The sequence below is a fragment of the Otolemur garnettii genome, unplaced genomic scaffold (assembly GCF_000181295.1).
Source record: "Otolemur garnettii isolate 467f Iridium unplaced genomic scaffold, OtoGar3 scaffold00002, whole genome shotgun sequence".
Lineage (NCBI taxonomy): Eukaryota > Metazoa > Chordata > Mammalia > Primates > Galagidae > Otolemur > Otolemur garnettii.
Window position 1 is genome coordinate 13488399 of NW_003852397.1, and position 16290 is coordinate 13504688.

The 16290-nt window shown below is 38.7% G+C and overlaps 1 protein-coding gene and 1 non-coding gene across 2 annotated transcripts in view; one reads left to right on the forward strand and one right to left on the reverse strand.

The window, feature by feature from the left end:
* Positions 1-1072: 1072 nt before the first annotated feature.
* NUS1 (NUS1 dehydrodolichyl diphosphate synthase subunit) overlaps positions 1073-16290 on the forward strand; it is a 25044-nt gene continuing 9826 nt past the window's right edge. The window contains exons 1-2 of the mRNA XM_003781625.3: positions 1073-1693; positions 16199-16289. Of these exons, the coding sequence (XP_003781673.1) occupies positions 1279-1693; positions 16199-16289 (506 nt within the window). The 5' untranslated portion in view covers positions 1073-1278. The remainder of the gene's footprint in view (positions 1694-16198; position 16290) is intronic.
* Positions 11272-11378, reverse strand: LOC111725934. The gene has a single exon (XR_002773872.1). It is a non-coding gene; the product is annotated as a U6 spliceosomal RNA (small nuclear RNA).

Sequence of the window (16290 nt, forward strand, 5' to 3'; positions counted from 1 at the left end):
AAAAAAAAAAAAAAAAAAAAAAAATAAATTTAAGGCATGTAGCCAAGATATTAACAGATGTTTCCCAATGGGGAAATGGGGCTTTAGAGAACAAAGATTAGGTAGGTATTACAAAAATGCAGCGCTCTCTCTATATATATATGTAAAATTTATATAAGAAAAATAAAGTAGAACCCCTGTAAGTTGACCACCTAATGGACTGTAACAAACTGGTCAACTTACAGAAGTGGTCACTATAATGAACTGGGTCTACTGTACCGATATGTACATGTGGTGCATGTCCAGTCTATGAAAATTAGGTCAACTTAAGGAGGGTGGGGGTTCAATGTAGGGAGGTAATCAACTATGGCAGTTCTACCGTATTATTATTATTATTATTCTTTTGTAGCTGGGACTACAGGCACGCGCCACTACACCCGGCATACTGTATTATTATTATTGCACACACATATATACTACGTATGATGATCGACGATGTGGCACATAGGATGAACCTTGAGAAGTGGGTTGGAGTTGGTCGATAACTAGTTGAGAAACAGGAATTCAGGAAAAGGGAAGAGCCTTAGCGAAAGGGGCAAAAATAGTACAGAACTTCTGCGGGGAAGTACAGAACTGGCCTGCAAGCCCAGTTTTAAGTCTATATGGGCTAGATCATTGGGGTATGTTTATGGCATGACAAGGATGGATGGATAAGCAGTTCGCATCAAATAGTGGTGGTGATTGAGGTCAGGCGCAATGTCTATTTACCTCTCCACTATAAATCCAACTGAAGCGGGTGGTCAATAATCACTTGCCGAATGAATGAATAAAAGACAGTATAAGAAGCCCAAGACCAGAGGACTCTGGGTTACCGGAACCGCCCATTCCATTCAGGACCGTGCGTACCCTGGGGGCCTCTGGCTCTGACAAGCCGGAGGCAGCCGCTCTTCGCCCTCCATACTGCCAGGGGGCGCCCTTGGCCCCGGGTCCTTCTAGCTCGCAGGCGCGCTCCTTCCCTAGCCGCGCCGGGCTAGACCATATCCTCGAACCCAGAAGCCGCGTCAGAGTTCCACGCCGGCCAATCAGAACTGTCCATGTACTATCGGGGGCGGGGCTGCCAGGGGAGGAGGAAGATGGCGGCGGGGGCGAGGTGAGGTGTTGGCAGTGGAAAGGGGTTCGGGCGCGGGGGGCGGGGGGACGCGGAGCTATGGCCCGCGCCGGCTGCAGGGGCGGATAGGAAGACTTCGCGCCGCGGGTGTGGGCAGGAGGGAGGTAAGGGCGCCCGAGCGCCACAAGAGTATGACGGGGCTGTACGAGCTGGTGTGGCGGGTGCTGCACGCGCTGCTCTGCCTGCACCGCACGCTCACCTCCTGGCTCCGCGTTCGGTTCGGTACCTGGAACTGGATCTGGCGGCGCTGCTGCCGCGCTGCCTCTGCTGCGGTCCTAGCGCCGCTCGGCTTCACGCTCCGCAAGCCTCCGGCCGTCGGCAAAAACCGCCGTCACCACCGGCACCCGCGCGGGGGTCTGGGCCCGGTCGCCGCCCACCCCCGGCTGCGCTGGCGCGCGGACGGCCGTTCCTTGGAGAAGCTGCCTGTGCACATGGGCCTGGTGATCACCGAAGAGGAGCAGGAACCCAGCTTCTCAGACATCGCGAGCCTAGTGGTGTGGTGTATGGCCGTGGGCATCTCCTACATTAGTGTCTACGACCACCAAGGTGAGGCCCGGTGCAGGGGTGGGGGATGGCCAAGGCGTCTCTGACCGTGAGGACCGCACATCTGGCAGGTGTGCCGGGACGCGCGCGCTGCACACTGCCGCCCTTCCGGCTCCGCGAGTTGCCGCGTCCTGTGGGCACTACGTGCAAATCACAGCTGGCGCTTTCGAGGAAGGGAGATTAACTTTATTGAACACCTACTAGGTTTTTGGATTTGATTGATTCGCTTTTCAACATCTTAAAAGTATTTCTTTTTCATTATAATAACCCAGTAAGGTAGATGGTGTTTGTATATCCTCGTTTCACAAAAGAGGGACCTGAAGTTCAAAGACATTAGCTGATTTGCCCAAGGTCACAAAGGCAGTAATGAGGGAATTGGAGTTTTAGCCAGTCTGTGCTTTTCAGTCTTTGCCCTTTGGGTACACCATAGTATTTCTTGAAGAGATTCAAGGCCTTGTTGATAAGTCGCAGTGCATCAGTTCTATGGTTGGTGCTACGAGTGGGAGTGCTGTGGGCCAGGTGGTTTTTGTACTGAGTTTATGAAAAGTATGTGAGAGATTGGATAGGCAGAAAAAGAAAGTGGTCCCCTTCTGTCTTTGGAAGTCTGGAGTGGTGCATGTCCTTGATCATCAGTGGCCAACTCAGTGCTTGACACAGTTGTCCTCCCGTAAGTGTTTATTGAGGGAATGAATTTCACCATAGGTAGTACAAAAACTCAGTACATATTGGGAGGCTGCAAGCCTAAAGCACTGTACTAGGCATATTCCTTGGGTTCTTGCGTTTAATTCTTTTACTCATAGGCTTGTGGAAGGTAGGCCCACACTCGTATAGGTGACCTGGTTAATAACAAGAAGTGTGGGAACTAAAGTAACTGCTGTGAGAAGGGAGAAGAGAAATTCTGAATGGAAGAACTTGACAAGTTCATGCAAAGGAGATAGGACTTAAAGGACCTTGAGGCATAGGTAAGAGATAAAGTTGAGGAAGGCTCTAAATATCAAGTTCCAGTTTCAATCAAATCTTTGGAATTTCTTGAAAGATAAAGATGTGTTAAGAATGATTTGTGAGTATTGGCATAAACAAAAGGAAAGTTTTATTCTCCTTTCAATAACCCAAATTACCAGTATGCTCTGGAGAAGCCACCCTTGATTTTTATGTTTCAAACTTTATGAGATAGTTATATTTAAGGGTAGGGTTTTGTCAGAGAGTAAGTATAGGTCAGACAGTAACTTAACCAGATAAGAGTAATCTCTGCTTGCCCTGTCATCTTCCTTGCAGCCAGAAGGGAATTTGGTGACTCAGTATCCTGTCACCATCAAATGATGATTTGCCCTATAAATTTTGATATATTCAGGGAGAGACATTTTTTTGAATTTGCCAAAGAATTCTACCATAGAAATCATGAGACTATTAGAGGCTGCGAAATCAGTGCCTAAACCAATGCAACCAGTGTGGAAGAAAAAATAAGTGAAGCAGAAATGGAAATTAAAGATGTTAAGCAGTGTGGTAGATTGACTTTTTTCCAGGTTATTCTTTTAGAGCAAGTACCTTTATCTTCCAGTAGGGAAGGAAAATATATAGCTAAAACTATTTGACCTGGTGACTGTGCCTAGTAGCATAGACTGTATATAATGTTGCCACACTTCCTTGTTCCGGTAATTCCTATTCTTGAATTGCTGATGTGATTCAGAAGTATCCTGTGTCATATTTGCTAAAAGAAAAATGATTGGTAATGACAAGGAAGAAGTTCAGCTAAAATTAAGTTTTAAGTGAGAACTGAGAGATCTTTTAAGGAGCATTTTAGTGAATGAACTTAGAGGATTTTGTGTAAAAGCCTTTTTTTTAAAAGGATAAGCCATAATTTCATTCTTGAAGTAAGGGACCTTCTATTTACCCATCCTTGTTTTTGATTGATTCAGTCATTTTACAGGTGATATTTGGGTGTCTATTAAGTATCAGATACTCTTCCAGACCTGGAAACATGGAAGTATACATAATAAACAAAAATCCCTGTGCTCATAAGATTTAGGTTTTAGTGGAGTCTGACAAATAATTTTGGGGGAAAAATATGTGGTGTTGTAAGTGCAGTGAGGAAAAATAAAACAGGAAAGGAAGGATTAGTGCTGAAAGTCAGTGGAGTAGGCAGGGGTGCAGTTTTAACAGAGTGGCCAAGAAAGCCTTGGTAACTTGAATAGAGACCTGAAAAGGGGTGAGGGAACTAACCGTGTGTATGTGTGAGAACAGTTGGCCATTTTCAGGAGATGTAGATATTTATTCAGATTTTCTGAATAAACTTCTAATTAAGTCCGTTTGTGTATAGGTACTTATAAAAATTATATTGACATACTCTTAAGTGCCACTATTGAGGACCTGCTGTGTAGTGCAGTGGCAGCATGTCATTAGACTAGCTTGAACAATAGCATTGAGTAATGTTGGGAATAGTGAATGTAATAGGTTAAGTTCATGTAGTGAAAACTTGGGAAATGAGGCCAGGTGAAGGCTTGGACAACTGTTCTGGTTATCTGTTACTTTGTAGAAACCTAACCAAAGTGTAATGTTTTAACACAACAATTTATATGTTAACTCAGCTCAGCCAGGCAGTTTTTCCTTTGGGTCACTCATAATGTTGCAGTTAAATAGCATCTGAGACATAAAGGTTTCTTGTCAGATGTCTGGTGCTTGTTTGTGGTAGCTGGAATAGATGAGGACAGGATGGTTATCTGACTTCACATGATCTGGAGGCCCTGGCTAATTTGGGCTTCCTCATTTAATAGTGTCTTCAGGATAATCAGACTTCTTGCTTTGTGGCTAACTTCCTCCACAGCCAGTGTTCTCAGAGACTTAGCTAAAGGCCCAAGCTGCTGGGTGTCTTATAACCTAGCTTAGAAAATCATGCAGTGTTACTTTTGCTGTGTTCTCTTGGTCAGAGAAGTCACATATCTTTCCTGAACGAAGAAAATGGAGAAATAGACTTTACCTCTTCATAGGAAAATGACTTGTGTCCAAGGGGGGAGATTGATACCCATTTTGGAAACAGGTTTATCATTTACGTTTTTCTCTAATCTTCACCTCCAAATTGGTATTTAAATAAGCATTCATTCAATTAATTACTCTGGTTGGACCTAGAGTACATTTAACCCTTAGACTAAAAAATCCATTGTTATTTACCTTGATTTGACTCTGTCAACAAACTGAGCTTTTTATTTTTTTTTTTTACCCGCAATATTTCTTCATTATAATACTTTCAGCCAGTAATTCTTTCATCTATCAGAAATTAGATTTATTTTCTCAGGGCAGTAATTAGGATTTTTTTTTTAACCTCAAAATTGTAGTAAGGAAATTTGATTGTTTTGTTTATATGATTATAATTTTTAAAATGGCACAAAAAGCAAGCTTTGGGGCATGACTCTGACTTGCATAGCTTTTGGTGTTTCAGCCTTAGGGTTGATAAGTTTTCCTATGTCTCACTTGGAAGTATACCTAGCTCCGTGTTTTTGTTGCCTGGCTATATTGTGCCATGCTGGGAACCTTGCTGTATGTCACTATTTTTCAAAACCTCATCTGTAGACTGTTTGTGAATGGAAATGCTTATAAAAAATACAAATTCAGCATGCTTAGTGATCAGTCTGGATGAGGGAGTGGGACCTGGGTGTCTCTATTTTTATCAAGCTACCTATAAGATACTTCTTGCACACTGAAGTTTGACCCTAACTTCTAATTAAGCCCATTTCTGTATAAATATTTAACTTATAAAAATCATATTGACATGCTCATAAATGCCACATTTATTGAGTACCTGCCATGGCGTGTGCAGTGGCAGCATTTCACTAGACCAATTTGAACAGTAGCATTGAGTAATGTTGGGAATAGTGAATGTAATAATAGGTTAAGTTCATGTAATGAAAACTTGGGAAAGGAGGCCAGATGAGGGCCTGAACAGCTGTTCTGGTTGTCTGTTACTTTGTAGAAACCTAACCAATGTATAATGTTTTATACAATTTATATGTTGACTCAGTCCAGCCAGGCAGTTTTTTCTCTGGGTCACTCATAAGGTTGCAGTCAAATAGCATCTGAGACATAAAGGTTTCCTTGAGGTTACAGGATACTCTGCTACTTGCCTTACATCTGATTCTTCATCCTTCATGTTCCTTTTCCTGAGTGAGGATAATTGGGGGTGGGAGGCTTATTATTTATTATAAACTGAAATGACCCAGAATATAGCATTGCCTTCTGTATGAGAATTCAGCAATAAGCCAGCACAAATTTTCTGTGTTGCTCTTTTTAGTGTTATTTCCTTCATTTAAATCTGTACTAGCTGTCTTTTGAAGTGGTTTCGGGGTACAGGTTTCTCACACTATCATTAAAAAACTCTGCCTTGTGCAATCCCAGTCTTTTCAGCCTAATTTTTAATATTCTGTCTATCTTCTGCTTCTTCCATATTAGGTTCTTAATGTTTCCTCCTCCTGGAATGTGCCCTTCTCCTTTTTCTGGCCAAGTGCTACATACCTGCCCTAAGACTAGTGTCGACCCTTTGAAGTCTTTCCTAACCGTCACCACCTATGTACTCTTCATGCCTCTCTTGCTCTGAATCTCCTCAGCATGCTGTACCTCTCTAATGGTACTTCTGTCTCCGCTTGTACAGTAATGTTTGTACGTATATGTAAATGACTTTTCTTACTAGATCAGAAGCTCCACAGCAGAATGTAGTGTGTAATGATTAGTTCATATGTACTCCTTGAAATCAAAGAGGGCTGCATTTCCTGTAGATAAAAATAATGAACTCAGTTGCAATTTGTTTCTCAATACTAATACCCAGAATTCTTAAAGTAAATGAACGTGGTTTGCCCCAGTTACTTATTTGGCATACTGACACAGATGCTATTGGGAAATATGATTTTATTAAGCATCGTTCTTACACTGAAACAGAGAAGTGCCAAAAGTGTAGAAGTCCAGACGCAAGTATGATAATACATCTGCTGTACTGAACAGTACAACCCAGAGTTGCTTGTCTTCTTTTCTGTGGAAACCCACATGAGGAAATACTCAATTCCTAATCTTCATCTTTGAAGTATACTTCTTGTACAGAATTTCATTTATGTGAGCATCCGGAACATCCTTTTCCCCTTTGCTAGCCACTGTGGAAAGGCTGTCACTGATTCTATTAAGTCTGTCCTCTGATCTCCTCAGTAGCCTCTCTTGACTAATCTGTCCTCACTCTTGGTCTAATTTTGAAAAACTCCGTCTCAGTTTTGTCAACTTTAGAAATGACTCATTCTCTACATACCCTTTATTGTAGTACTGTATCTTCGTATTAAAGTAAGCCTTTATCCTAATAGTAATAATTATCCTTTGTTGAGCTCTTACACCATACCAGAATACCAGATACTATACAAAAGTTTTAAGTCTTTAGGCTGTTTGCACATCAAGAAAAGCCAAAAAACCCCGTATCTAGTAAGGAGCAGATCTAGAATTGAACCAGATTTGAACCAAGATTTGATCAACCAGATCTGATTCCATAGCTTGTGTACTTAATCATTATGCTATCTTGATTGTCACTGGTAAGAGAATGTGACCACAGTAGTCACTTTTAGTACTACTCCTGATTATATTGGGTCATCTTAAAGCCTTGGTAAAGTGGTATTTATCTACAGATATTTATTTGTAAAAGATATTTAAAGGCAAATAGAATTTCTTCATCCCACCAATATAAATATCCATCCTGTGCTTCATAGGACACACTTTTTTAATCAACTAAATTAAATTTTACAGAGCTCCTGCTTTGTGTTAAGCTATTACTTTGTCAGGTGAGCAGTCTATGAAGATTTTCTCATTTCGTAAATGTGCAACCAAAGGCTGAAAAATCCCACATGGTTTGTTCATTTTACACACCTCTTGGGCTAAAGAGCTAGGATTTATGACGCAGCACTCACTCCAGTATGCTTTGTCCCATTACATATATCTGTTCCCTACTACAGCACGTTAATTCAGTATAATTGTAGTTCTGTGAGGTATCCCGGGGCTCACTCTTTTTTTTTTTTGGCTGCGTCTGGCTTTGGACCCACCACCTCCGACACATGGAGCCAGTGCCCTACTCCTTTGAGCCACAGGCGCTGCCCGGATCACTCTTGAAATAAAATACTTTAATGGCTTATTTATTTTGTTATGACTACTTCAGTCGTGTAAAATTTTAATGGTAGTTTTTTTTTTCATTTTAAATAATTGCTCCATAAGTATATGTTTTCTTCTCTGAAGATTGCTCTCTAATAGTTTTATAATTGGGTTGTTAGAGGTAACTTAAGTGTCTAGTTTAAAAAGAAAAGAGGTAAGGCCAAATTGAAGAACTGGCGTTATTTATAAATATTACTTTATTGCCACAGCTGGTCAGGTGCTTTTTAATGGAGAAAGACCATTTCAGTATTTACTTCATTTCAGTGTTTACCTTATTTTTCTCCCTTCTTCTGTTCTTATAAATACTATAAGATATTTCTTTTAAAAATATGTTTCTATAGAAAAGGATGATTATAACAGTAGAAATTCTAGTTTCAGTTTTGAGGGATATTAAATACGTATTTTTTTTTTTTTAGAGACAGAGTCTCACTGTGTTAACCTCGATAGAGTCTCATGGCATCACAGCTCACAGCAACCTCCAGCTCTTGGGCTTAGGCGATTCTCTTGCCTCAGCCTCCCGAGTAGCTGGGACCATAGGCACCTGCCACAATACCTGGCTATTTTTTTGTTGTACTTTGGCCGGAGCCTGGTTGGAACCCGCCACCCTCAGTATATGGGGGCAGCGCCCTACTCACTGAGCTACAGGCGCCGCCCTAAATATGTATTTTTTAAAGTCTCATTTTATAGGCTTGATTATACATTTCACATAAATTTAAAAAGAATCTGTATTTAAGGAATACAGACAAAATCTGCTGGTGAAATGCTCATCTACTTAAACTTCTCATTACTTGGTCACTCCTTAATTTGAAAAAAGTGTGTATGTTGTGGCTTTATTACTCAGTACATGCTTAAGTACAAGGGTTGACCAAATATTGAAATCTATAAATTACAAAATGTTGCAACTTGTAGAGATTTTAAAAAACTCTAGTGAGGTAATCTGAATACCTCAGTATGCAGTCTAATAGGTCATTTAGGCATACTTAATTCTACTCTTCCTGAAATAGCTTCTGCTCCTGGCTTCCATGACATCACATATGCTTGTATCTTTCTCACTGCCTGTCCGGCCCTTATGTCTGATTTCTCCTTTGTTCCAGCTTCCAAATGTTGTATCCCAGAGTTTTGAGCTGTATGTATGCCCTTGTTTTTCTGTCCATTACAACTCCTCAGCTCTGCTAAGGTAGCAAAAAAGCAGCCATAAATGAATGGATGTGGCCAAACTGCTCCATCACTGCAGCAGTTTGCTGACCCCTGTCCCATATGATCTGTCCAGCCCCATGGCTTTAAATGTCATCTGTGTACTGACATGCAGATTTGTATCTCCAGCTCTGACCTCTCCCATAGGTCCACCACCTGCATTTACCTCCTTACCTAACAGAGCTACTTTTTAAATTTTGTTAGGCAATCCATATGCCTGACACATCTGAAACAGTACTTTTGCATTTTTTCCCCAAAGCTCACATCACAGTGTTTCCGCATCTTAGAATATATACTACCTTCCATCCAGTTCCTCAAGCTAAAAATTGAGGTATCATACGTGAGTCTTTTCTTACATATTGTTCTACCTATGATCTATCAAAGGCTTCCTTGGTCTTCTAGAATCTGGCACTTGTTTGGGTCTCCATTTCAACTACCCAAGTTTGAGTTAACCTCATCTTTCACCAGATTGGTCTTTACTTCTCTTCTGGCCCCTTGTAATCTATTCGTTCTTCACCCATCAGCAAAATGACCTTTTTTGATAAAACCTCCAGCATCTAACCATTGCCCTAGGAATGCTTAATTTCCTTACCAAGGCCCACAGGCCCCTTCATGTTATTGCCACTGCCAGTAGCCCCCTTTCCTTTTTTTTTTTTTTTAAGACAGAGTCTTGGTCTTCTGCCTAGATTAGCTCATGATAGGTCTCTGCAACCTCAAACTCCTAGGCTCAAGCAGTCTCCTGCCTCAGCCTTCCACGCAATTGAGACTATAGGCTTGCGCCACTGTGCCTTGCCAACTTTTCTATTTTTTTTTGTAGAGACAGAGTCTCGCTCTTGCACAGGATGGTCTTCTGGCCTCAAGCAATTCACTTGCTTTTTATTGTCATAGGTTCCTTTTACTTTTCTTTGAATACAGTGAGAAACCTGAATGCTGAGAGATATGCAATAGAGTGACCCCTACAATAGTAATCAGTTGGAGAATTATTTTTATATTTTAAGAAAAGAACTATTTTTTAAAATAATGTGATTATTAAAATAATCATGAGACTAGTACCAAAGAAGGATATATATGCAAATGAAAAAAGCAGGAGACAGTATTGTATAAGCACATACGCCAGGATTACATATGCAGGTAGATAAAGATTAGGGAATATCAATAAGTGGAAAATACTTGTGTTATGATGGTAAGGTTAGGGAGATTCCAGTAGTTTGTTGTGATTGAAGATTAGGAAATATTCCCTTATTATCTAAATTTAGAATATCTTAAATAGGTTTTAATATTAGAATTTAAAAGAAACTTTTTTAGAATGGAAAAAGAAGTGTACATTTGGCCCTTGAAATGCATAGCTAATATTTATCAAGAAATACCAAAAATATTACAGCCTTTCTGAAGTGAAACTTTGCTAGAGTATAGTTCTATTTTTTCATGGAAATTGAAGATTTTCTTCTATGCAAGATATTTTTCAAAAAATATCTCTTTCATATATTTACACATGTATATCATATAGTTTATAGTTGGGAAATTGAGAGTACCTGAGATATGGTTGTAGAGTAACAAAACATAACGTAAAATTCTTTTAGTTATTATTATTATTTTTGAGACAGAGTCTCACTTTGTCACCCTTAGACTGCTGTACTGTCACAGCTCACAGCCACCTCAAAGTCATGGGCTTAGGCAATTCTCTTGCCTCAAGCCTTCCAAGTAGCTGAGACTTACAGGCACCCACCACAAGCCCTGGGTGTGTTTTTGTTGCAGTTTGGCTGGTGCTGGGTTTGAACCCGCCACCCTCGGTACGTGGGGCCGTACTGGCATCCTACTCACTGAGCCACAGGCACCACCCAATGTAAAAATTCTTTATCATTGCAAAAACTTAAATCCCCAAGTTATACTTGAAGAATTCAAGTATCTGTTTGTCCTTTGAAACCTCCCTAAAACCCTTTTAAAAAAGAGCCCTAGTCTTGTTTTTTCAAAAAATACTACTCATTTGTTAAGAGATAAGTTTTATTTATTTAATAAAGTTTAACTTTTTTGGAGGGGGTATTCAGAATTTAATAGTAAAGTACGTTTAGCATTGTTCATTTATCAGAGGTTGAAATAAGTAGTTATGCAATTGAATAATTAGAAAAGAGACCTGGATTTCAGGCCATATCCTTAGATACTTAGCCAAAGACTATTGCTTGTACTTTCTAGGTCTGTTTCCCCATCTGTAAAAGGATAGGATACAATAATTCTAGCACTTCATGAATTTGCCTGTCATCCTTATGCAGGGGCCATGCTACTCTTCTCTGTATTGTTTCAGTTTTGATATATGTGCTGCCAAAGTGAGCATAATAAATTAACTTTTGGAGTTTAATCCTATATAATTCTGTAAAAGTTTTCTTAAACATTTGACTATTTTCAAGTGTTTTCCCCATAAGTCAGTTATTTCTGAATGAATGTGGCCTCAATTTCCTTTGACATGAAATAACTTTTGTTATAGTTTCTTTACTTTTAACAATCATTTTGGCTCCAGTTTAAATTCTAGAAGGGAAGTAAGATGAATCACCAGAAAAAGAATCTTTACATATGTTATTACTGGAGAAACTGACTATCTCAGCCAAAGCCACCCTGATACCTTGTTGTATTTCTTGTGTATCATGTGAAGTATGTTTGCAGATTTTGAATCCTGAAGAAAATTGTAAGCTGATAATATTGCCTCTGGGTAAGTAAGATAAATATCATAGAGTATAATCAGATTTCTAATTGGAAGTCAAGCTACCAGTTATCAGGAATCATCTTGTTTATTCTTATCTGTGTACTTAGAACTTCTAGAAACTTGCTTTGTAATTTTATTTCTTTGTCCAGATCAACCAAGACAAAGGTTTTGTTCAATTTTACTTTATGAAGGTGTTTATGAAAGATACTTTGTAATCGTGTCTCTCTGTAATGTTCTTTTTAACTGAATTTCTGCCTATGTGTGTGTAATAAGGAAGTGTCTGCTTTTATTATGAGAGGTTCCTGGAATCTTTAAAAAGAATTCCATTCAGTGACATGTTCCTTGATGTTTTTTTTTTCTTTTTGTTTTCCCTTTCCTTTTTTTTTTGTTTTTGGTGTTAGGTGGCACTTTGTGTACTGGCAATTCTGTTTATTAAATAAACATTGGATTCCTGCTATGTTGAAAGGTGCTTAAAGGAAAAGAGATAAGATGAAAGTTCACAAGAAAGACTACAGTGTAGTGTGTATGTGGGGGGAGGGTGGGATTAAGCTATAACTGTAATAAAAAGCAGAACAAAATGTGTGTATGTGAAGGGGTAAGGGTAAGTCGGAGGAGGAATAGGGTACATCAGGCTGGGGAACTAGGAAAGACCTCTTGAAGATAGGTGGCATTTCAGCTGACCGCTGAAGAATTAGGAGAATTTTTATGTGTGGGTTTGAGAAGGTAATACAAAGGATGGAGTCTAGAATCATTCCATGTGTTTTTGAGGAACGCAGTCAATTCTGATTTCCTAGGGATAGGATGTTAGAGAGAGAGATTGATTTAGTTCATAAATATAAATTATTTCCACTAACCGAGCATGGAGGCATAGGCTGGAATAGTGTTGAGCTGAGCAGTTTGTTCTCAGTACGCAAAGTATTGTAGGAGCCATTGAAGACACTAAAGTTGGAGTGTGCCAGAACTGAAGATGGACCCTAAGAAGATTAATCTGATAGGCTGCAATTCTTTGCTGGGAAGGGTGGGAAGACCCATAGAAGGCAGTGGAGCCTGGAACAGTGGGGACAGTGGACAAAAGGAATATGGATACAGGAAATGCTGCTGTAGAGGAGCCTGTGGGGAGTGATAATGCTGGAGAGTGGAAAAGATGCCTGGGTGACTGGGCAGATAGTAATGTCTTTATTAGAAATAGAACATCAAAACCAAAGCCTGTGTTGTTTCTTTTAAAAAATGTATATAAACAGCTTTAAAGCAGTTAATGATGTTATTATTATTGTTATTATTATTTTGTTGTTTTTGTCCGGGGCTGGGTTTGAACCCACCACCTCCGGCATATGGGGTCAGTGGCATTCCTTTAAGCCACAGGTTCTTCCCCCCAGTTAATGATTTTAAATTACCTGTTGTCCCATTGCCCATATATATTTGCTACTCACATTTTGCCTGTTCTCTTTCAGGCCTTGTCCTTAAGTGCATATAAGTTTTATTGCTTATAGTTTTCCTTTTTAATTTATTTTTTATTATTTATTTTTAGATCTCCTTAAAAGAAAAGATGTCACATAATTGTTTTCAGAACTAGCCACCAAGTTATTGCTCTCTTTATTCTCAGATACTTACCAAACTTTGAGATAGAATTAGATGTTTGAATGAGCTGGAAATATCAGGCAACAAATAATGATCCTGTTTCTACTTAAAATTTTCATGTTTTGTTTATCATGGATACTTTTGCATTAATTTTAATTTTTCTAGATACTGCATTATTTAATTTCTGAATTTTTTGGCACTCCGTTAAATTTTGCACCCCAAATTTTGCCTCCCTCATTTTTATCCTTGTCCTGTTTTAAAGCCTTGTGAATAACTAGAATCAGAAGGAAGGGCACATGGATAGAAAGTGGTTACCAGCAGGAACCCTGAGGAATAATCTCCGTTTAGGAGTGGAAAGAGGGAAAAGATTCAGTGGAAAGTGAGAAGGGGCCATTCCATTCGAGGAGCAGATTGACAGTTGACCCAGGAGAGGACATTCAGACAAGGTGGGATGAGGATAGAATTTTAAGAAGAAATTAGGGTGGTCATTAATAGTCATGCTTCAGAAAAGCCAAGAAAGGAAGAATACAGCTTGATAGAGGGAGTGACTATTTTGGTGATTAAGAATGTCATCGACTGCTTTGAAAGGAACAAGAGTTCCTGAAAAATGTTTCACTTTAATCTGGAGGCTAAGAGGTAAAGGTGGTGAAATTTTATTAACTCACGTCCTGGATGGAATGTTAAGGAGATTTTGCATTGTTTTTAAATTAAGAAAGTTTTGAAATTCAAATGACTTCCTTAATTTATATATACAATATAAACAAAAGTGTGGCAACTTATATTTTCTGTACCTGCATAGACAATTGGAAGTCTTGTAACATTTACGTGCCTGTATCATACATGCTGTTTTGTAGTTTATGCTTTTTGTATTGTACATGTGAATTTTATGATTGATTTGAAGATATTGATTTATCCTTGCCATTCAGATAGCTCCTGATATTAACCACCTTCCTTTAAAAATTATGTTAGTGTTTAGTAATATATTGTTTGCTTAATTTTGCTCTGGATATGGAGCAAAATATCAGAATGTTTCAGAATGTTCCCTTTTATATTTCCAAACTTAAGAGTCTTACAATTATGCGCTTTCATAATAACTGTGAGCATTCATAGAGAGTCGTATCTTAGCCCTCTGCTTTTCTCTATTTATACCCACTTACCTTTGAAATTTTGTGTATCATTTCTTGGGTGTACTGCTTTCTCATTTTAGGGAGGAGGACTCCCAGATACATATCTACATCTTAGTCTCTGAGTTTTTGTCTTCTTTAAGCAGACATTTATTTATTGAGTTTTTGCCATATGTCAGGCAGTGTGCTAGGGCCTGGTGAGCAAAACAGATACCCACATGGTGCTGATACAGCCCCTTTGAACATCCTTTTATCTCATGTCTCTTTATCACTTTTATAGTAACTCCCGCCTGAATATTCTACCATTAGCTGTTCAAAACTGAACTTATCTTTTCCTTCAAACCATTTATTTTTGCAGAATTAATCCACTTTTTTAAAATGATACCAAATTTTTGCTCCCCAAAGATAAAAGCCAGGAAGGGTCAGTCATGTGCTGTTTTCTGTCGATTCTTCCTTAGTGGCCAGTTCTTTTCCATTCATTGCCTCTACTAATTATGTGCATACGACTGCAGTGGTCTGCTGCCTGGCCTTTGCTGTTGCCAGGCTAATTCTACTAAAGATACACATTTCCACGTTGGCCAGAAAATATTATTGGTTATCCGTTTGGTACATAGAATGAAAGAAAAATTAGGACTATTCCCTTGTCCCCCTTCTCAGACCTTTGTATCAGAAGTATTTGTCTATCTTTTGAACGTTCTTACTTTTTCTTAATCATTTTCCCCAGCTAACGTCCTGTTTTCTTCTCTTTAATTTTCTGAGTTAGCACAACTAAATTCTTGCTTATTTTATAAGACTTCCCCCATTGAAGGAGACTGCTTTTATAAATGCTATTACTTATATATGCATGTGTACACACACATACACATAACACACACGCGTGCACGCACACACATATATATATAATCTTTTTATTTAAAAAAAAATTTTTACTATGTTTTCTCTCCCAGTTAATCATTGAACTGCTATAAAGTCAGGCCTGACAGAGTACAGAGTAGGAAGACCAGATAAAGATCAAAGAGGCAGTGGCCACTTGAAAGCTGCCTCTTTGAAAATAGTCAAAAACCTGGTGCTTTTTTGTAGTTGGAGCTCTGTATTAGTTTTATATTAAAGGTATGTAATGTAGTTCTTTAGTCTTTCTCAATAACATGGTAACCAAAGTGTTAACTTTTCTCTGTATAGTTGGAGAGTATTAAATACTATTTTATATTGTTTAGTTCCCTGCTTTGTTTGAATTTACTAAACTTTGATTTTGTTACTTTTGTCTGTTATTCACTTTTTCTATAATTCATATTAGTTCCTCTTGAGAGTAAAAAAAAAACCTAATCAAGTTGAGGCAGTAGTAAACGCGCTTGGTAAATCTGTGAGTTCAGCACCACTGCTACAATTTATAAATTCTTGAGGACATTTATAAAATGTCCCTGTCCCTTAAGGACATTGGTCTCAATTTTTTAATCTGTAAATAGAAGTTTCAAGTGATCTTTTAAAACTCCAAAGTCAAATGTTTTTAATATTCATATTGCCACTAAGTATTTGCCCCTTTCCTTTCTTGGACGTTAGCTTGAAGTCAGAGTTTTGTAAAAATAAAGTTTTGATGTCATGTTTTCCTTTTAGATTCCTTTGTAGGATTAGTTATTACTGCTTTATTTGGAGTTTTTTCAGTTCTGGGCCTAGTAAATGTTTTCACAACAAGCACCCCCTGATCATTGATGAGGATAAATTAACCTTTTACTTATTTTATTTTTTTCTTTTAAGGTATTTTCAAAAGAAATAATTCCAGATTAATGGATGAAATTTTAAAACAACAGCAGGAACTTCTGGGCCTAGATTGTTCAAAATACTCACCA